Source organism: Hippoglossus stenolepis, chromosome 7 (assembly GCF_022539355.2).
Source record: "Hippoglossus stenolepis isolate QCI-W04-F060 chromosome 7, HSTE1.2, whole genome shotgun sequence".
NCBI classification, from domain to species: Eukaryota; Metazoa; Chordata; class Actinopteri; order Pleuronectiformes; family Pleuronectidae; genus Hippoglossus; species Hippoglossus stenolepis.
The window spans coordinates 19,760,315-19,782,949 of NC_061489.1; the positions used below are offsets into that span (position 1 = coordinate 19,760,315).

Genomic DNA, 22,635 nt, shown 5'->3' on the forward strand with positions numbered 1-22,635 from the left:
AAAGTTATAATTATTATAATTATTATTATTATGATTGTTACTATTATGGTTAGGTCAGATATTTATTCGCATCCACACACATCAGCTCTCTCTCTCTCTCTCACACACACACACACACACACACACACACACACACACACACACACACACACACACACACACACACACACACACAAAATCATCGATCTCTACCCTTTACCAACTTAATCCTCATCCACTGCAGGCACCTGGTTTATACTGTGACAAACCGTCTATTTTTAAACTTGACATATTAGTTATCTCCTAGGGGAGTAACATTGTAATTTATGGAATTCATGAATACCAAGCTTGTGTGCTGCCTTCTTGTTTATTTCCCCTGTCCTTCGTTGCACAGTTGTAACTGTTTTGGACAAATTCAAGTAAACTCAAAAGTTGCAGTTGGGTACGATCCCTGTCTCCAGGAGCACAGATGCCAATTATCTACTGCTGCAGAGGGAGCTTGGAAGTTCCTCACACCACTGTGAGCGTGTGGTAAAATGTGTTAAGAGTTGTAACTGGTTTATTTTCTCCTCTCCACCTGGTAGATGGACACAATTACTATCAGATAAAAAGGTGCACAGGTGAAAGCAGTATTTGTTTCTCTATCTCTTTTATGCATTCCTAGTAATCTTACACAAATTGAACATTTTTCTTTCCCATACACTATTTTAAGAAGATTCAAAGCTCTGTTTAGTCCCCATATTTCGGCCATTATCACTGCAAAATCTCCATCTATATTGTGCCATCGCTGGCCAAAGATTTACCTTATTTACCCTTTAAATATCTGGTACAAATTGTGGATTAGGGCAGAGGATTTCTAGAAATTTCAGGATTGGCACCTCGAGTTTAGGATGTCAAAGTAATCATCTTTAAGCAATTCTCAACTTGGCATTCTTCGCACCTCTCCAAAGTGGCCCAATAGGTCCTCTGGCAGACCTCTGGCCAGAGAAATTGACTTCCAAAGCTAATGATCTCAAATTGTACACTTGTGGGTAATTAAGCATTGCTGTAACAACAATTACCCTTACACTCATTATGCTCTAATTGCATCATCCCGTGTAACAATCACAGGCAAGGGGACATCTTATTAAAAGCTACAGACACAAAATATGTAAAGCCTTAACGAAAGACAAGAGGGTATCTAAAAACTTTAGAAAAAATAACAATTTTCTTTTAAAATCCAGTTTGTGTGAATTAAAGACACCGTGTATCAAAAACCCCCACACAGGTATCTGGTGGTCAACTGCAGCAGCAGCAGCGTACTGTTGTGGCTGAGAGTTCTGCAAAGAAAAGCTTTGAAAGACTCATACAGGCAAGGGAATAATTTGACCCCACTCAAATCCTTCTATCAGACTTTAACCAAGTAGAAGTCAAAGGAGTGAATGAAGAAAGACAAAGAGATAAAAGGGAAGAAAAAGGCAGATAAACCTTTGGGATTAGCACAAAGTAACTAAATGGGCCATATCACTTTTCCATTACCAGAAAGGAAAAGCTATTTCAACAGCTGGGATCTAAATAAAAAAAAGGTGAACTCTATCCTCCCGCTGTCTTTTGTTCATTCGCGTGTAAAGACGCATGCCCTCATAGCCTTCCATTTCTGACTTCCCTATCAGCAAATGGAGATCTGCCATCATATCCTTGAGGCCCATCAATAAATAAACTTGATGCAAATAAACAGATAAATAAATAAATGTGAAGAGCCTCGCAAATGGGCATCAGTAAGCATTAGTGATGGGACCATGTCAAGCACAATCATGCTTGACTGGAGGGGGAGTGCCTGAGTGTAGGAAGCATTCTTGCTGATTACACAACAAGTATGTGTGCGCGCGTGTGTGTGTGTGTGTGTAAGAATGAGAGTACATGTGGCATCACTGTGGTTTTCAGCTTTTTACCTTCATTTAACCCTCTCTGTCTCTGGTGGCCTCTCTAACTCTTTAACGCTATCAGTGTCGATACATCCGTCCATCACTGCACAATAAACCTCCTCCCTCCATTACACTGAAACCGATGGCTCTCTCTCTCCTCCACCCCCTCTCCCTCATGAATGCACCTCTTTCCACATGAGATCACAACTTCCATTTCTTCCCGTCCTCCATGACGTAAATTGGGTTAAAAGCTTTGACTACTTTCTAAACTCATTGTCCTCGGTCTTTCTGCAAATAACCTTCGTATTATAAATAATTTTGTCTTTTAAAAGTGAAATGACCGATCAGCTGATTCCCTTTTTCATATAGCATGTATCGTGGTGAGGAGACTGCTCTCATGACAAACATGATTCACTTTTTAATAGACACAATAAAGAAATGTGGCCTTTCAGTGTCTTCATCCGTCAGTTGCTGAACTAATAGATGCTGATTCAGTTCAATAAAAGTATAAATAATAAATTCAATTGTGTTTTCAATACTGTAAGCATTATTTCCTGTGGTATTAATGCAAAGGTGTGCACACAACTGCAACATGGTTTCAGAAATAATTAACCTTTTACGAGTTTTTAATTGAGGAACTACAAGAAGTTTTCCCTTTTCAGGTCTTTAAAACTTTTTCGATCACAGGTAAAACTGTGAAATGTTACAGTTAGTGTCACTTTCACTGGGAGTCGTCTCAGAAGCATTGTTAATTAATTCATTTTCATTCATTCATCTAAATATGAAAAAAATCTTACATAAAAAATTAACATATTACAATAATAAAATTGTTATTAAAAAACGTTCTAGCACCAAGGAAGGCATGACTTAAATAACACCGCTGATTAAATAAGTTTAATTCACCTTGTAACACGACTAACTTGTGAAAACAGTAATGTCAGGAAAGTAATGTTTGAGATGCAGCTACTTCAACCCACAGCATCACACATGCTGTAATTTCTTTAATATCCTCGTTCCCAGCACCTCTACTGATATGTCACATTGAATGGAACATTAAACTATCTTTGACACATTCTCCCTTTATCTGTATTTATGAGAATTACCGTTATCACTCATCGCCTGGTCTGCCGTTCCTTTCCTATACCTCTCTATTACATATATCAAGCCTCCCTAATAGGAAAGTAAAATATTAATTCCAGCTCATTGTGGCTGACAGATTGTAGATAGTGTCTGACACTTCAAATGCAAACATCATCCCGGGCATTAAATCTTATACTTTAATCATAGCCACATTATATTGAGGAAGAAAAAAAAAGTGTGGCAATAAGAGTATGACAGCAGGAGAAGAAGCATTTGACTGTGGCTCTTCTTCTTATTGTCAGTGGATCACATAACCATACAGGATGGTATCCTATTCCACCGCACATTATTTGTTCTCTAGCTGATCATCAGTTGGCCCTGCTGGATGCCTAATGAGCGATAAATAGGGTTTAATTCAACCGACGCAAGTTGCCCATCCTTCAACACTAAGCATGATGGCTTGGGCGAGCTTCCATTCGAGTTATATGAGGGCCATTTTTCAGCTAGTGGGTGGGTCCGACTGCCTGCCCTGTATTTGGCTTTCACAGGCATTCCTTTGGCTTTAAGCTCTGCAAGTTTATAGGTCTATTAGGAATTCATCAAACAATGAACGATATCAATCTTATTGTGTGAATGTGCCCTGGGTAAAAATAAGATAAAACCTTCCATTATGGGGCCTCCAAAGCATATTTGCCCTCCAAAATTGATCCAGTATTGACAATTTACACTTAGGGTGACCTTTCATAACTGCCCACTTACTTGAAAGGCAATATTGTTTGGAGAGTGAGCAAGAAAAAAACCCCAGCTCACTGCAAACGCTCTCGGATATTATTGAATATGATAAGTTAGTAGACATTTTTGCTCTGCTATTGTTCGTTGATGGTCGTCTAGGCAGGAGGGCTGAGTACTTTTTACATCAAGGAGGCCCTGAACCAATATAAGACAATATTGACAACATATGTGTTGAGAGCTCCAAGTCCTTTACAGCACGAGGTCAAAGACCTTACTTCTTCAAAAAGGGGAAATAAAAAGCGAGCATTACCATAGAAAGCATGGCTCTGCATGGTAAATCTCCTCAGACAGGGAAGTGTAAAAGGGCATAATTGCATCAAAGAGCCTAGCAGACAGCCCCCTGTTGATACCCTGAGCCCGGGTAGATAGCTTCAGTTTAAATAGCAAAGGATTTAGAGGTACTTGGCAGTAGGGTCACAGGAGAGGGACCTCTAGTGTCCACTCAGAGAATCTGCCTTTTTATTAAAACTTGATTTATCCCCTCAAACTGGTTCCATGTTACACTTCACTTACTTTTGTCCTCTCTTGACAGAGTCAAGCAAGGAATTAGTTACACGGCAAGGGTAGTCAAACGGTTCATAAAATCTTCATCTATATCTACATAATGGCTTTTCTGCTGAGGATGACAAATGATCAGGTCCACAGAAGGACCCTGTGGGTCAATGGGAGGGACAATGGCTTTGTCTATGGTCTAGGACGTCACATGCATCAGTTCCTTCCCATCTACCTTTCCCTTTGGTTGTTGATAAATAACCTTATCTTTGTGAAGCAGGTGATAGATTTCCAGCAGCATGTCTCTACAGAGCCCTTCTCTCACCTGCTCTATTGATATCTCACATCTACTAAGCCATCCAAGCTATAGCAAGAGTCACCGACACCCTCTGGGCCTCTTCGCCCCAAATCATGTTAGCTCCACTTCCTGTACGATCGCCCCTAGGGCTGCCCCAATGAATAACATCTATCAACACCCTGAAGTGAAAGCCAGGGGCTTGTGGAGGCAAAGGGCTTTAGCCCACAACCCAGACACACCCTAAAGCAACAGTCCCTATCAGATATGTGACACAAGTGTGTGTGTGTGTGTGTGTATATGTGTGAAACAGTATAGGAACAACTGCTCGAGAGGGTGACCGACAACAAGCGAGAGATAAAGCGATGGGTACAAATTAATTGCTGGGGGAATTACGATCACTATCACTTCCTCTGATGTAATTTCAGAAACAAAGGGGTGATTTTCCCTCAGATAAGGGGAATGATGAGAAAATAGCTGCCAGGCTGTGTACATCAGGGTGATGTGGATTACAAACAAAGACATACATATAAATATTAAAAGATCATTTATGTCACAAATGAGGCTGGAGGATGTAAGAGGATACGGGTTAACTTATTTGTCTTCACCAGCATCTTCTTTAAAGGCAATTCCCTAAATCCATCCCCTTCCTTCCTTTAAATTTTCATGAGAGAAAATAGGTAATTTCATCTTCATTAAACTTACAGGGGCCCCACTCTTTGGCCTTACCAGATGAATTAACCGCTCGGCTTCGGGGGATTAGACAGTGGGCAGAAATTCCGTCACCCTGACAAGACTTATATCACCGCATCTCTAGTCTTTAATGGGCATAAGATGATCCCTCCCTGTTCAATGTCAAATAAGTCCTTAAGAGACTTACTATATAGAACAGAGGATAGAACTTTTTGATGGACTGACCTGTGAAGGTGAAGCAGGAGAGCAGGGAAGAAGAGAGGCACTGATTTGGGATTGTAATGACGTTGAAAAGGCAGTAAATAAATAAGATTGGCTTGGTTCTCTTTGAAAACTGATTGATGTGTCTTTTGGGATGCCCCCCAGTATGAAAGACCTACTGAGTCTGTGGCTTTCATCCCTGACCGAAAATCGATGAGCCAGAATGTATGAGAGGCTCATGCTCTCTACCCACCAATCTCCTGCCAGATACCAAGGTAACTGTCTCACCAAAAAGGGAATAGGAGATACAAAAGGAGCAGCTAGCTCATATCTTTTTTTGGCCTTATTCAAGTGAAACCTAATTCTGAATTACACTGTCTGTGAACCCCCACAGTAATATACATTGTTAAACCAAGCGGATTCAACCTCACAAAATACTTTTATCTTCCTGAGAGGAGTCTGAACTTCCAACAGAACCATCCATCCATCAGGTTTCTGCGTGTTGAATTAGGACTGGCTGGTGTAATTGCATAACACGCGAGTGTGGCCTCCGTCTTACACAAAGTGGAGAATAGGAAATAGGAAATGCTCCTGGAAGTGGGTGTAATTGTAACTGGCGGCATCTAGAATTGTGTTCAGCCTGACACTTGAGGTAGTCTGCTGGAGTGTAGTTTGATTTGAAGGATGACAAAGAACGACATGCTGGTTCCAAATGAACTCGTCTGACGTAAGCAAAGATTCTGGTGCGAGCTGCAGAGACTCTGTCTGGTACACGCTGCTCATTTGAGGGTGACAGGAGGTTAATCAAGCTTTAAAGCATGAGATTACAACAGACATGACAAGCAGGAGTGAATAGATTTGGCCCACTGTGTGATATAGTAAAGCCGTAAAGGAGCTGAAATTCTGTCTGAAAAAATGCAAATATGTGCAAATTGAAGGAAAATAACCATTAATATGGTCACACTTACCCAAAAATGAAATCATCATTGTTTGGATTCTGACTGGCATCCAATCATGCACAAAGATTTAAAAAGCCAAAGACATATTTCAGTGACTGAGATGCTTTTTGTTACCAAATCATCCATCACTGGGGAACTTAATTGTTTCTCTTTACAGAGTGTGGGCTAGCTTTTAAAAAATTCCTCTCAAACTGTGTGTAAAGATTTCTGTTTGTCCTCCTTTCATGAGACGAGACAAATTCCCCCTATGCTCTATAGCATCTGAACTCATTTCCAGATTCCATTTAGGAAAAAAAAATCCATGGAGCCGGCATGTCAAAAGGATTTTCCTCTCTCATCACTTCAGAATAGAGAATCCATGCAGCTGTTTTTCAAACTACAGTACTGAGTTCCATATCAATAAACAGAAAACTGTCAGTGCATAATATGTTCAGGTAGCATAGCAGTGATGTGCACTATGGGGGAAAAAGTGTGCTGAGTCTGATGCACGGTGCCGTGCAGGAGAAAGAGCCACCATAAGGACCCCTGTCATCTTGGTAGTGTCACGGGAAAAGGAAAATAGGTCACAGAGATAAAGGATATTTGATTGCATATCAAGCATATTCACAAACAGAGACAGTATTTCATTATCCAGTGATCCAATAACATATCACTGCTGAAGGTACAACATGAAACTCATCAGCAACATGGCCTCAGGTGTAAAGGTGCAGACTCTCATCCCACCCAACACATTGGACACTCTCCACTCATAAGATTCCATTCAGAAAATTCCAAGCGGAGTGTGTAGTGTTTTGACTTCCTCGGTGAGGCTCTGTGACAAAGCTTCCCTCAAATGTGACAACCCTCCTTTCTTGCGTATCCTGACGCTAAATCCACTAAACCGCTAACTAATGTGTTGTAGGGTGATGTCCTCTAAAGGACTCATGAGGACCACATGACCAGGGGACCAGTTGCTATAAGAAATCTACCTTTATGTTTAAAAGAAAATGAACATAGCAGTGCTGATCTATCCCCATAGCAACCCAGTGATACTGACTGTAGATGCAGGTGCTTGTTTATAGCTACAGCAAAATAATGTACCAATAAGATGAATACACACTTATCCTTGACATAGACGATCACAGCATCAGGTACCCAAACATGCATCCATAACAGATTCAACATATTAAAGCAAGAAAGACAAATTCTGTTGAGAGTGACAAGCAATTTGTTTTGATTAAAGACATCTGCGTTAAAGGCAACAATCCGTCAAGGTGCTGTCGCATGTCAGTTTGACATTTGCCAAACATAAAGGCAACATAATAAACAAAGACATGGTGAGTGCCAGAAGAAAGACGCTCTACAGAAATATCCAGCAGAACACAGAGACTGGAGGTGGTATCATGCAGTGACGGCACAGACTCATATGAAAAGCAGGACACTTAGATGACAACTGTAGCTGCTCTACAAGGCAGGGAATGTGCTGAGTAAAATGTATTTCCTATAAGTTACATGGACACCATTAGGATTGTATTACTGTTACAAGATTGAGGATCAAGATGCCAACACGAAGGGCCACTTCAATAATAGTGCACAATACTGTGTTGGATTGTAAAGGTATTCAATGTAAGATTTAGATCATGTCATGTTTTCTTTACAGTTTCTCCACTCAAGAGTTTACCTTCTCTGCTGCTGCAATTTTCATGTGACCCTATTCACAAGATAAATTCATTAGTGGTAATTATGTATGAGACCTTTACCTCTGTATTGGCAAGCATTTCAAATGGATGCTTTTCTTTGTGTGTTGTGTGCTATGAATGCATGAGCCAAGAGCTTATAAGGGCTAGAATACAAATAAATGCAAGCTATACGATCATCTCCTCGTGAAAAATGCAAGTAGATTTATGGGTGTATATGTTTCTAGTATCATGGAAATCAAGATTCTCCATAAGTTATAACTGCCAAATTTAGTTTTGATTAATTTTGACACTGCTGAGGAGTAAGGTGCTGCTTTTTACTTACATTGAATCTTACACATCATTCTTTGTTAAGAAAAACATAATTACTCAGCCAGAGACACTGCATGTTGTAGACCAGCTCAGCTTGAGTGTTCTGATATGAAGTGCAGTAGGAGACAGGTTGGTGCTGGGTTAAAAAGCCAATTAAATACACACACCTAGGGTTCTGTTACCATAGTTAGCACCCGGCCACCGAGAGGATGGACTGGAAGGGCTTTGATCACCTGCAACGACGTTGGTGATAAATCAAAAATCAAAATCAAATTAAAGAAGGGGAAGATGGAGGAAAAGGAAAAGAGAAAAAGGCGTCAGAGGTGACAGGTCAGATATTTTGAAGAAATTAACCACTTGAGAAAAAAAAACTTTGGCTTTGCTAAGTCAAGACACCTGCTCCAATTAAACCCCAAACAAAGAAATATGGAATGAAATTGTGAAGATTAAAAGTAGTATATGTGTTAAAATAAGAGTAAAGTGTATGTCCATGTGTGTATGTTGATTAAAAACGTTTCGTCTTTTCAGTCGAGCATTATATATACACAATTTGATCGGAGGATTTAATTTCAATGATTAATTCTAAATGATTTTTCATGCACAACACTTTGAAATTAATTCTTATTATTAAATTATCAGTTTAATCCATAAGTGAGTCTAATAACTTGCACAATTCCCCCAAATCATAGTAGTAGCAACAATATTTATTAATCTTATAATTTGTTTAAACACACACACATGCATCAATGTGGTCAGGAATGATGACTGATGGCAGAACCAGATGAGATACGAGACAGACAATGTACCAGTGTGTACTAGCATATATCATGTATAGTGCGTTAATATGTGTTTTTTAACCTACTGTCACGCAGGAGAGGTCTGACTGTTATACTGCTGGTAATCTTCTCTAGAATATATCTTGTCGACTAAGTATTTGCTACTAATAACCATTTTGCTACAAGTAAAAACTGTTAATAATGTAAAAATAGTTAGTGAATCTACATTACACAGACAAAGAGTACATTTTGCCCTATTAACAGAAATGTAAGCCTAATTATTACAACCCAACAACCGCTCCAGATGTAAATATTGTTCAGCAACAATCTAAAAATAGATGGTTTGGTCAGAAAAGGATCTCTTCTGCCTTTTAAAATGCTGATCTGATTGGTACATTTTTATTCTACCCTCCTGCTTTCCAACCATGATGAGCCAGTGTGGAGATGGCAGCACCTGTGGCTCTTGTGCAGAACTCTGACTTGCATATCAATTGACCCTGGCACCACTCTTAGCTGGGCGAGAGCCATTCATCATGGCAGAATGAAACATGTTAACACCAGGATGACTCAATATCAGCCTCAGTCCAACTGCATCCAATGTGGTTAAATTATGATAGGTGCTTCATGAATGGCAAAGCGATGATTAATAGGGAATGACCCAGACTGGCCACACGTGTGCTGGTTACTCTGGGACCTGTTTATATGCACACATGTTCCTATGTTAATGTTGCATGTGTATCGGCCAGTAATCTGTGAAACAAGTCAAACTGACACAAGCACATGAACACAACGTACAAACTTATTATATAAAAACTATCCAGTTCTTATGGCAAACAGGAACCAATTTAAGGGAGTTGGCAGATTTCTTCTCATGTGAGATTGACAGAAATGACAACACATATAAATTGGGACATGAGTGCTGTGTGTCTCTGCTGCCTTACCGTTGCGTGGAGTCCGTTTTCGTCGATCACGGAAGGCTGCTCCGGACTGTAGAGCTTCCATTAGGCTATCCATCACACCAGTTTCATCTCCCTCTGTAAGAGAACAGGTACAAAGAGGCAAAGGTGTTAACAGGACAATACTTACATTAACAGAACAGCATACGAGTCTGTCCATGAACAAACAAACAAACAAACAAACAAACAAACAAACAAACAAACACACACACACACACACACACACACACACACACACACACACACACACACACACACACACACACACACACACACACACACACACACACACACACACACACACACACACACGTTTCAAGGTGTAATACAAGGTATGGCAGCTAAGTATGCCCTTTAAAAGAACATGTGCATCCCTTTACATCACGGCAATAGAGACCCGAGATTGTGAATGAGATATAAACAAGTCATTCAGAAGGTGCATGAGTATTGAGACAGGCCTGTCAATCAGGTCTGTCCTTTTTATTTTTTGTAAACAGCTGGGGAGGAGGAAAATACACTTAGAGCTGAGCAACTAATACAGGCAGAGGAGCCTCAGGATGAAAGCATCCACTGATGGTCATTGACAGATATTCTTTCTGTGGCTAACACAGGGGAGCTAAGTGCTCTTTACAAAGATTTAGTGTGGAGCCGCTCAATACACGGACGCTCTATCATTGTTCAGTCAATGACACCAGGTCCGACCTTCGAAAAACATTCCCCCAGCCCACCATTCCAGCTGTCGTGCGGATCCATGAAACTAGAGAATTGGAGGCAGTTGGCCAGGCTGGGGAGACAAGTAGGAGACACTTGAAATGCTCGGGCCCAAGGAATGACAAGTTGAGCCCACACAGTGCACGAGCAGCATCCCGCTCAGTGAAAAAAAGGGTTCAAAAATGAGCATAGGTTCTATATCTGGGTCATCTATCTTTACACCCCAATACTAATGAGTCAGAGGGGCACCCTTTTTATCATTCTAGACCAGAACAGGCATTATTTTACACCGGGATCATTAGGGTGACTTATTGTGGAGCTGGTGACTTGGCCATCAATTCTTTTGCGTACACGAGTGAACTAGCTCGTCCCCACTGTTTACCATCAGGGTCTCGGCGTCTTGTTCCTCCACTGTGCTTACAGCTGTAGCTGAAGGGAAACAATAAGTGGAGACAACTGCTACTTTCAGCACAACACACTTTCCCCAACGCTAGGGTGATCAATCTTTTGTTACCTGCATGCAGCCTACTCAAAGAGACACGACAGTCAGGCAAATTGAATTTATGAACAAAACACGTTGACACCGAACGCTACAGGATTCATTTTACTAGTATGTTGCCATCACCAGAGAAAATCAGGGCGTAACATGTTTTCTCCCCCTCTCCTTCAAACCACTCAACCTGAAATCACTCATGCAAGACGACAGTGAAACTGAGAATAGAAACATGTCATGTGTAAATGTAAAAAACAACTCCACTCGTACTCACACTAGTTTTGCTCTCTATCTCTTTCCTTCTCTTTCTTCCTCAAGTCCTTCCCAAGGGCTACTTTGAAATCAAAGTATCTGTTCCGGCTGTGTGCGGTGCTTAAAAGCAATCCCGATTAAATCAAGCTTAATTAGACCAGCTTTATCAGAACAGAACCAAAGCTGAGCCAAGTAGTGCTTATCTCAAATTGCAGCACTACACCTCAGATAGCGAGCTCATTGGTTTAAAAGGGGAAGCATGGGTTTCATTTTTCTGTGGACCTAAAGAACAATATGGCGACTTGCAGCTACTATAAATGCATCCACGCCCCAAATCTTTAGCTACTCCTTCTTCGTATGTAGGTTAGGAAGGACACGTTGTGGATCTGACAGAAGGCATAAAGTGCTAAATGGCAGGTAAACATTTATCTACAACCACCTTGGCATAAGAAACTTTTTGACAGCTCCTTCTTCACTGCCTTCTTCATGGAGACATCACAGGGGGCACCTGACACTTTGATCAATTTGTCCTACTTCTAGCTTAACTGTAGCACAATTCATCATTTGTAATGGCCAGGACTTGGGAGCCCGAGTAGACTGTGGTTCAGCAGGAGGATTGCACACACACAGAACCAAAATGACTAAAATGGGAAACACTCTCCCCAGTCACCTCACAGAGCTCAATTAACTATGTCCTATTGGGCCACAGCTTAAACTCGAGCAGGCCTTACCCTTTACAAGAAACTCGAACAAATGAGCCTTCACACTAGGTAGTTCAAATCAAATATATTCATACAATATTCCACAAATTTGCAAAGACAAGGTAAGCGTTTTGTAGGAAGAAAAAACTGAATTATGAGTTATTTGACTGTACTTATTTCAGAAATCCTCAGAGAAAACACCTTTTTCCACTACTTATTGCAACATTGCCCACTTAAGCTGACATTTCTGCCTCATTTCTGCAATTCACTCTTGTCTTATTTTGAGCTGTAAAACCTAGGGCAAATATTCATCCGCTTCTCATTAACAGAAATGGTGGATTGCATGCTGGGGAATTACAGAAAAGCTAACCTTTTATGCCCAAAGATCTCTCTCAAGAGGAAAGATCCCCTCTGCTCACAGGAAATTGCTTTCTAAATGGGTTAAGATGGGCTAAGACCCAAGACATTGACAAACCCTTCAAGTAATGAAACACCTTGGTGGGCACCTCAACAGACAGCCCCAGGGGCCTTTAATGATCTTATTAAAGATTGTGGAACTGTGGAACATGGTTGCAGCTCTTGCACTTTTAGGCACTTTCTTAAACAGTTAAACCTTTAACCGCAGAAATAAAGCTCTGTGAACCTCTACCTCCCGGAGAGAGACGGTGTACCTGTTCCATATCTCTCACTTTGATCCCTGCCTAGCAGCAATCCCCCATTCTTCACTCCTTTACCTGAACATCAGGTGTTACCTAGACCAAGAGCCTGTGCCAAATGTAACACTGAGCCCTGGGGACTGGCTCGCTCCACAATGTATTTACAAGCAGCACTTTTGCATTTTGTAATTAAGAGGGATAACAAGAGCAATGGGCCCTCAGTAGGATTGGCATAAAAACTTCAGTTACAGCGGAAGGAAGTGGCTGCAATGTACCTTTCAGATATCCCAGGAGCAGAACACCAAATCATGTATTAACAGGAGAGGGAGAGATAAAAAAGAGCACATATACTGTAAGTGTCACTATTGGGGAAGGGAGATATAAAGGACAGAACGAGGGAGGAGGCAGAATGCAGACAGAAATAAGAAAAAGAGAGCACAGGGGGGCAGCAAGTGAGAAAAGTGAAGAGGGTTTGTGTGGGTGCAGTAGTGCGTGAGGTGGAGTGGGTTATTGAGAGGGACTAGTGGAGCGAAGCAAGACACAAGGTTTTAAAACTCCTTCCTGGATACTTGACGGCTTGAGCCCTGTGACATTTAATTATTTCTAAAACATACACTGCAAGCATACGCACACGGGCACTTCACCTAAACCTGCCTGAACCTTTTTTTAGTGATACAAATGCATGTTGTGTATCCGCAAGAGCGTAGCCTCCACTTAACTAATCCAGATTTATGGTGCAGATTTCTTAGCTGAGAAGTAAAGAAAAGTTTGTCAAACAAAGACATCAAGAGTTCTGGGTACAAGACGGGAGTCAGAGAGAGTACTCCAGCTAATGGCAGCAGGATGACCTATGCTCATGGCAAGAACAGTTAGAGGAGACAAAGGGAAGGAGCCAAGTCTTTCAGAAAACCAATGCATCATTCAGGCTTCCATAGAAATTCTTAATCATCAGTCAAGGACCAGTCAGGAACTAAATAAATAAGCTTGCATAATGCAAAACATGACATTGCATTTGTTTGTTTCTGCTAATTAAAACTAGTCATCTACAGCATTCAAAATATGTATACAACTGCGAAGTAAAAGAACAGCTGTCGCCTCAGAAATGTGACAAAGCTTTATACTCGACCATCCGAGCAGAAAACCATGTATGTATTTGAATGAAAGGCTGGGCTCCCTCTTTAAACACCAAAGCCATGGCATTCCTATAATTATGCAGCAGTGTCAACAAAGGCTGTTCATAAATTCAATTTGCTATCTGTCATCTCGTGCATGTTGGACTTGGGAGAAAAACAAAACAAACAACAACAAAAAACAGTGGATCGATCGAGAACTCAATTTTCTGATGGCTCACATGCAGCCTTCAGGGGAAAAGAGACAAATAATTATTCGAAATTCTGAAAAGCTTCTGTGTGGTACGGGTGAGTGAAACTGGGAGCAACAGGGCAACGATAACTGAAAAGACAAGTAACAGCAATATGAAATAATGACCTTCCTGATAATCACATATTTTAATCAAACACATCAACATCTGACTTTGTATCAGCGCAGCACTCTCCTCCCAAACCAAATTAAAGTGTTTTACATGGGGAAAATGAGGCATAGGAGAGATGTCTATTATTCACTATCTGCTATCCTTCCCGTAGCCAATCCCTGAGTTTAATTTGCACTGTAATGACATCTAATGAGAGCTTACAGGCCTTCTTCTGCTTGATGAATCGAAACCACTGCGAACGGGCAACACAGTAAGAGTTTAACCTCACCCCAGTCGCCCTCCATGGCTCCAGTGGATAAGATGAGTAAGAGAAGGGAGAATGAAGAGGGGGTGAATGACTCCTTCCGTTTTTTTGCTCGCTGCAGATTGTTTTTGAACACATTTGAGCCCATCTGTTCCCCCACAGAAAGTCACCTGTGCAATTAACCTGGACCATTAGCTGTGAAACAAAAGCCTCAGTGGAGGGAGGGAGGTGCTGGTTTATGGCCAGGTGGAGAGGCGACAACTACACTTTCTTTTAATCTCATCTCTCCAGCTGACCCTCACTTCTATGCACCTGGTTTCCTGTTACTTTCACACTAGAATTCAGACACTAGAAAACAGACACAACCACCTGCATTACTCAGCTTCCCCTTCCTCTTACTGCTCTGTTGTCTACTCTCCTACTGTCTGGCTTTGAGCAGAGTCACCCTTTCCCCTCGCCCTCCTTTCCTACAGTTGCAATCGCCCCCAAGACCCAGCCAGACAGAGACCATTACTGCCACAGAGAACACAAGCACCCAAAGGGACAGCAGTCATGCACCTGTTAGATGTCTCCCCTTTGTTTTCTCCTCTATCCACATCTCCCTGCAGTCCAACCCACCAACCCTGACAGAAGCCTTGACACAATGACCCGAGAAACTTTTCAGACAGGCCGCAGTCTTTAATTTGTAGGAGTCTGTGTGTGTGTGTCTGTGTGTGTGTGTGTGTGTGTGTGTGTGTGTGTGTGTGTGTGTGTGTGTGTGTGTGTGTAGGTGTAGTAGTCCACTTAAGTGAAAGGAGAGGAGGAAAAGGGGAATGGAAGAGGAAGATGGCTAATAAAAAAGACAGATTTGCCTCCTGATCATTCTGGATTGTTTTACTGTATCAGCTTGATGAGTAAACCCACTCATGTCCTCCCTAACTCAATTAGGGATGCTCCCACAACCCTCCATTCCAGGGGGAATGGCAATGTAGCTGCTACTTAAATCTTGCTGTGAGCCCCTGTGTGGCGCCAGGGTCAGTGGGAGAAAGCAAGGGGGGGTGGAAAAAGGGCAGAGTGCTGTGAGGGTGGGAAATGTGGTGAGAGGTGCACTGTGTTTGACATGCATGTAGTAGGAGCTAGGCTGGCCCTGGTCACTGCAGGCCAGATCCCATACAACGAAAGAAAGAGAGATGTCCTGACTGCGAGACTGGAGGAAACGTGGAGAGAAGTTGGATGTCGACAAGGGAGAGATGAAAGTGGATTATCCGCCATGGCGATTTGCATTCTGTGGTGGAACGAAAGCCCCTGCGATGCCCCGAATAGCTGGATGCATGAATAAGTAAACAAACAAAAACAAAAATAAACCCTCCATCTGGATGGATGCTGCCAGGCCCCAAGTGAGAAACAGTAGGGAGGGGAGGTTGGGAGATGGGATGGGGGGGGAAGAGAGATGCCTGCAACAGAGCAGTCACCACACTGTGCTTCCTCTACTATCATTTACTTCGACTGCCTGCAGCCCCCCCTCCAATTACAATTTGCGATCACCATCTATCCACTGCTTTGGGCTAGTTTGCCCAGTTACACCATTAACACACAAGGGAGAGCTCCGACCAAGCACTGACAGATGTTTAGTTGACACACTTTCTCTGAGCCACATGGGGTCAACATGTCAGGGTGCCAGCAGGGCTGTGGGAGCCTGTCCTCACAAGAGTGGACCACTACTGCCCCTTTTTCCATAGGTTAGGTACTGCCACATTTAGTGTTATGAGAGACCATGACCCATATATATATATTTTCACTGTGAACCGTCACCTATTGATGGTGTCTGCTCTTGACCGAGCTGTCACTATAAACTGACCAAAGTGGTCTTTCAAGCGATTAGATAGAGAGCTATATTTACAACAGGCTTTCTCAACTCTGTGGCTCTGGTTTTGAGTTCAGCGTCGGTCTTGTGTTACTCGATTTGACCTCATCTAATAGACTCTAGTGGCTGTTTTTCATGTGCTCCCCTTTGCCTTGACATTTATGAAATCTGCTGTTTAGTTTCTGTGCAAAATTCGAAGTGTGTGTGATTCAAGCATCTTTCAAATCATCAATCAGTCAAAGCTGCATTGCAATTTGCCACAGTACCTTTTTCCATATTAAACCTGAAAATCTGAAAAAGTCAGAAACCTTCCAATTGTATACTTTTTATTTTAGTACAGTGTGTATATTTTGTGTTGCTTTCCATTAGAATGTTTTTACATTATATACACTAAATGGATTTTAATGTAAAGGAGCAACAGGAAGTGACACCATAATAATTAAGTTAAACGACAAGTAACAGGACCTAAACTGGTCTACATGAAGAGTAGTAAGCTGGTGACTGGTGTTTTTTTATTGCAGTTGGGGTCAACCTCTAAAACTCTGACACACTAATAACACCTTTTACTGTGCTGCTCTGGCAGACAGACAAGAACAGCCTTCAAGTATTAATGCCAAAGCCCAAATCACAGACTGATCACGATTGCTTATCTATATGGCAAGGCACCTTAACTATGCAGACATTCAGCATACGTGACTGTTCACACCAGGGTCACACTGGAAATGAATAAGGTAATTAAAATGAAAGGGATTTAAAAGAGGCTTTGGCAAGCGTACGCACACTGAGATGCCATACACATTTTGGGATTCATCCATGCAGTACAGAGTATATTCCCATTTTAGATGACTGGCACATTTGGAAAGCGGAGTTTTGGAATCCAGATCAAGATAACATCTGAACCAAACCCCACATGGGCTGTTTGCATCAGTGAAAGGCGGCGCTGCCTTGGGAAGCTAAATGGATTTGACAATGGGATTTGACGGTCTTTGTAGTGAGGGTAATTAGGTTTGATTGACTGTAAAGTGACTGGTGAGGTCCAGTTCTGGGAGGGGAAATGATCAGACACTTGAACCACCCACAAATTAATGAGATTCAACTGTGCCTGAGCTGATTTCACCAAGGAGAAGAAGAACATTTACCAAAGCAATGGGAGAGAGAAAAGTACAAGGCGGGATGAGCAAAGTGAGTGTGTGTGTGTGTGTGGGAGACAGAAAGAGAGGCGCGCAGAGACACACAGGGAATGAGAGAGAAAAAACGGAGAGGCATAGATATCTGATGCATGTCTCGCTCCCTTGATTGTGGCTTTAACTAAATTAAGTAAAAGATAATAGATAAAAGTGATTAAAAGCTTTAAGGTGCAATCTCATTAGTGTTTTCTGTCTTTCTCCTGATACAAAAGAGGGAACTACGAAATAAAACAAAGTAAAAACAAGCAAACATTTAACGTAACAATTAAATGCACAAGTCAGACAAAACGTGGAAGAGACTATTCCCCGGTGTTGCCTTTAATTGCTACTGAACTGTGGTATTTATTAAAACACATTTAAGGGATTCCGGGTTGTTTTCCTCATGTTGACATTTGTTTATAGAAGTGCATTGAAAATGTTATATTCTGAGAGGATAAGTACTGGATGAGTATTTTATTGTATCACCTTCACTTACAAAATGTAATTTTGCTCGCAGTCAGACGTACTTAATCCTTGAATGTCATTTGTTTACGCATAATTCTATTTTTCTGCATGTGTCTATTTGTGCCGCTTGCTATTATAGTCCTCAGCTGAGACGCAGTCAGCCATATTGTGTGCTGCCATCATCGCCTGAGGCAGATTCTGATTTTGACTGGCGATGGAGCACAATCTAATATGCTCTTATTTATTAGAATGGATGTATGACACCAGATAATCCTGGTGCCCTTGTTCCTGTCTTTCAAGGTAATGATGGAATTCACCAATCCATACTCAGGAGTTTTAGAGCATGCCTTGCACTTCCTGCACTCCAGATCGACACAGCTCATATGCAAGGTCGGAGAAAAAGGCAATTTGCTCATTTTAGCAATATGCTGCTGTGACATCCATATGCAGATGCAGGGAGAGATCCTTCATTTTCATAAGTCATCAGAAACTACAAATATATAACCAGACATGGAGGCAATCAGCGGCATGATGAAGAAATGACACCTAAGGGAAGGAGCAGGCAGCAGATTCAGAAGTATTGTACCATATGTCATCATTACATTCTGGAAAGGTCTGTCCTCTTCTGTTATAGTCCCTATCAAACATGAAGGTCATCTATAGATCCATAATGGTGGCTGCATTTCCCACGTTAAGCTGAGAAATAGCAAGATTTTCGTTTCGAAATCTATTTGGGTTTCTGACCTTCACTTCTCTACAAGCCATCTCTCCTGGTAACGTTGTTTGCCATGTCTGCTGTGCTGTGGAGACACTATGCAAACTTAGAGAGCTAACCTGTCCACCCCAGTGCTGCCTGTCAGCCCTTGTCTATGATCACCTAGCTGGCATTGCTGCAACACAGGTATGCACTGGCCTACCAGCAGCTGTCAGTGTCACACGAAGCCATCAATCCAAATCTCTGCCGCTGTCATTCCTGACAGGGCTCCGCCAGCCACAACCAGTCAGACAGCTGCACAATAATATGTCAATTTATTTTAGCATATCACACTAATAGATACTTGGATTTGGAAAATGAGCATTGGTAAACAAAATAAAATAAAAAAAATTACCTGCACAACTTGGTCTTTTAGGAAAAAATACATTAAGAGGAGTAAACACAGGAAAAAGAAAACACACTGATGGATATGTTAGCTCATTAGAATCAGTAAAAGCATCTAAATTGTCTCTATCAACCGTCTCTTAATTTTTGCGGATCATAAATGTGTAATACATAACAAATACTAGAGATGTATTGTCTCAAAATCCACATTAAAATCCAATCTATATTAGCATGCAGACCTGCAAAAGGCAGAATAATTCTGCCTTTCAGAAGTCTGAAATGTTGTTTGTATTTAACAAATGGAAAGCTCTTTTGAGAGGAGCCCACTGTTGTTCATTGTAAACATATACTAGTTCATCCTGAACATGTGAGAGGTTGACAAGGAGAATGCATAAATAGAAGCTGCAGGCCCATCATTGTCAAAATGCCAACGGTTCTCTGAAAAGAATCACAGGGACACGGAGACCTCATTCTTGCCGGCTTTGCTGAATGGGAAGGAGGACACATGATGACTGTACATGATGAAATGTACTAAAAATAAGAAACGATATTATGAAAACAGCAAACTAAGAAGGATCTTAATGATAAACCATCTGCTGCCACCAGGTTAATGAATTAGTTTAATATCTGTGCCTTAAAATAATCAGAAATACAACATGTTGACTACTAATGAAGTCTGCGATTCTGTGCCCCAGTGATGAAGTATGTGGTTTACACAACTTCCAGCTGTTGAGTGAAAAATGATAACTATGTTTTAGATGGTAAAAATGTGTGTGCAAAAGTTGTATTTACAAAACAGGCTAGTAAAAAAAATAAAATCTGCTTTATTATCCCAATAGAGCGACGCACCGTTTGGGTCTGAATTTTGCCTGTGTCTGCAAGCTGTTGTTAGAATGGATGGAAGCGGGTGAGTGGGCTCTAATTCCCATCGTAAAAAATGATCACTTTCACAGGTAAAACTTAATCATAAAAACAGCATCTGTGGAGCCTCTGTGTGTGTTTTGGGGGTTTTAATAACACTATCTAGAACACTTTTAGTAATTGATTTTACAGAAAGTTAGTTTATCCATCAGATAATTCTATTTTGGGGGCGAAGATTACTTAAGAAACGTCTTTATCCTACATGAGTCCAGTTGGAATACATTTAATGGGTATAGTCAGCTGAGATAGCAGGTTGTTGGTACACTCATAAAAAGGTGTTGTAAAGCTTGCAGGCTACAACCAATATGCTTCTACACTTGATATTCCTCAGGTTGGCAATAAAAATGTTCTTCAGAGGCTCTAATGGGGAAGGGCACTGCTCCACGAGCTACTGCAACCATTCACAGTAAACTATATAAAGTAGGTCTGAGGAAAAGTTGCCGGAAAGCACGTAAAACACAAAGTTCCTCACTATTTCTCCGTGCTACCTGGAAGAAATGTCTGGACTAAATAAAATGTTCACATAACTGTTTATTTTTGTTTTCCGGTTGTTTGTTTATTACTGTGTGCCGTATGCCAGGCTGGATTGGGCTCAAAGCGGCATGTGCGCTTTCCGGCTCTGTTCAAAGCTTAGTGGATTTGACTGGGGTACACAGTTGACATGTGGGTGCAGACACTTGCCCAAGACGGGGGCACTGACCCTGGTGATGCCAGCCGAGTTGGCGCCCACAGGGGCCTGTTACTCCACACAAATGCCTCGGAGAAGGAAAAGTCCAAATGCTCTAGCTTCTGACACACTCGACATGCTGCTAGTGACATTGCCTCATAGGCCAAAAAAAAAAAAAAACTATCCCGCTGTGAAGAGCCATCTTCCCCTGCTTTCGACAGAAGCATTAGTTTGGGTTCATTCTACTGTGTTCAACTGTGTTTTTCCAGTGAAGTAAAGCAATTTTGTAAATGTTGAACATCTGGTCAGTTCGAGAGACTTTGGGAATCCACTTAGAGCAAATTAAAACAAATTGGGTGACTCGGTAATGATTTCATAAGCAATTAGGATTTCTAATACTTCACAAGGAAAACACGTTTAGCTCTCCACTTGTCTCATCTATCAATCACACTTGTTGAATAAGTGGGAATGTCAGAGAGCATAATCTCAGGTTTTATCAACTTGGAAAGGGGGGAAAAAGGTTTTATTTTCAGTTTCCTAAAAGCATTTGTCCGTTTCCCCTCCCCCCCTCCCCACCGTGGTGCCGTCCTGGAAAAAGCTAAATGAATTAAACTCTCATTAAATATGCATTTCATTGTTAATCATTTGCAAGTGAAGAGGATTAGGTCACAATTTGTGAAATGACGAAAAAAAATCTCAAAAATAGCCTCTTGAAATTACATTAAACCCGATAGTGCGATCCATCTAAAAGTCTTTTAAGCAATAAAATGACTAAATCAGTTAATCCATAAAACAGATAAGATACTGACCTGTACATAATTCTCTTAAAACAATGACCATATGCTATCTCCATCTGTTCAGTCTAATGGAATTGTAAACACAAAAAAATACAATATTTAGGTCAGCAATTCATTACATCCACCCACCCACCTACGTATTCACTGATCCAAAATGCACAGGGTGGATGGACATTGATTAATGGTGAGAGGAATTAAACAAGTCTCTCTGTCCAGTAAGCTATCTTACTTTTATCAGCCTTCACAGAGAACACGTTGATGCTCAGCATGAAATATAGATTAGCAAAGTCCCCTCAAATAACCAACTACTCAAAATATCTGAAGCACATATATATACAACTGTACAAAAGAATGGGAGAAAAGAGCCAAGACTCTCAAGCCAAAGCTGCCTGGAGAGGAGCAGAGACAAAGGAACGCTGCAGTTGTATCACTCACCAACTAATTACAGTAAACATACATGTCTGCCTATGCGGAATAAAAATATACAAATGAAATATACTCTATGTAGTGAACACAAGGAATTTAAGAAAATGAATAAAGTGGATTTTCTAATTATTAGGTCATTAAAAATGATTGCAGTTAAAGACGTGCTGTATGAGTGACCTAGACCCACTAAGATCTACTCAGTTCATTCACTTGGGTCCAAGTGAATGCTTGTCTAAATTTAAAGAAATTACAACAAGTCAAATTACTGAGAAATTCCCTCAGGCGATGGTTGTTGTTGCTGCGGAGGCATAATAAAGATGTGCAACAAAGGAAAACACTGAATATCCTGCTAAGTGTGTTCCAACCAAACCACTTAAAGAGAAACCGAGTGAGAACACAAGAGCAGAAAAGCAAACTGCTGTAACCTCCAACCTCCTCCTGGCTCAAGTTCAGCTTTCCATTCACAGCATCCATTTAAAGAGCTTTTTTTGATTTCACTTTCTCTGATTGCATTTCACATAGAGACAAGTCAGTACACAAAAAAAAGAAGGAATTATTCAATGAAAATGTTTTGTCGATGCAGACAA

At 41.1% G+C, this 22,635-nt stretch overlaps 1 protein-coding gene across 3 annotated transcripts in view; it reads right to left on the reverse strand.

The window, feature by feature from the left end:
* Positions 1–22,635, reverse strand: part of diaph2 (diaphanous-related formin 2) — a 340,142-nt gene that overhangs the window by 34,739 nt on the left and 282,768 nt on the right. For all 3 annotated transcript variants that reach the window (XM_035160754.2, XM_047340479.1, XM_047340478.1), the window contains exon 29: positions 10,101–10,193. In XM_035160754.2, coding sequence (XP_035016645.1) covers positions 10,101–10,193 — 93 coding nt within the window. The remainder of the gene's footprint in view (positions 1–10,100; positions 10,194–22,635) is intronic.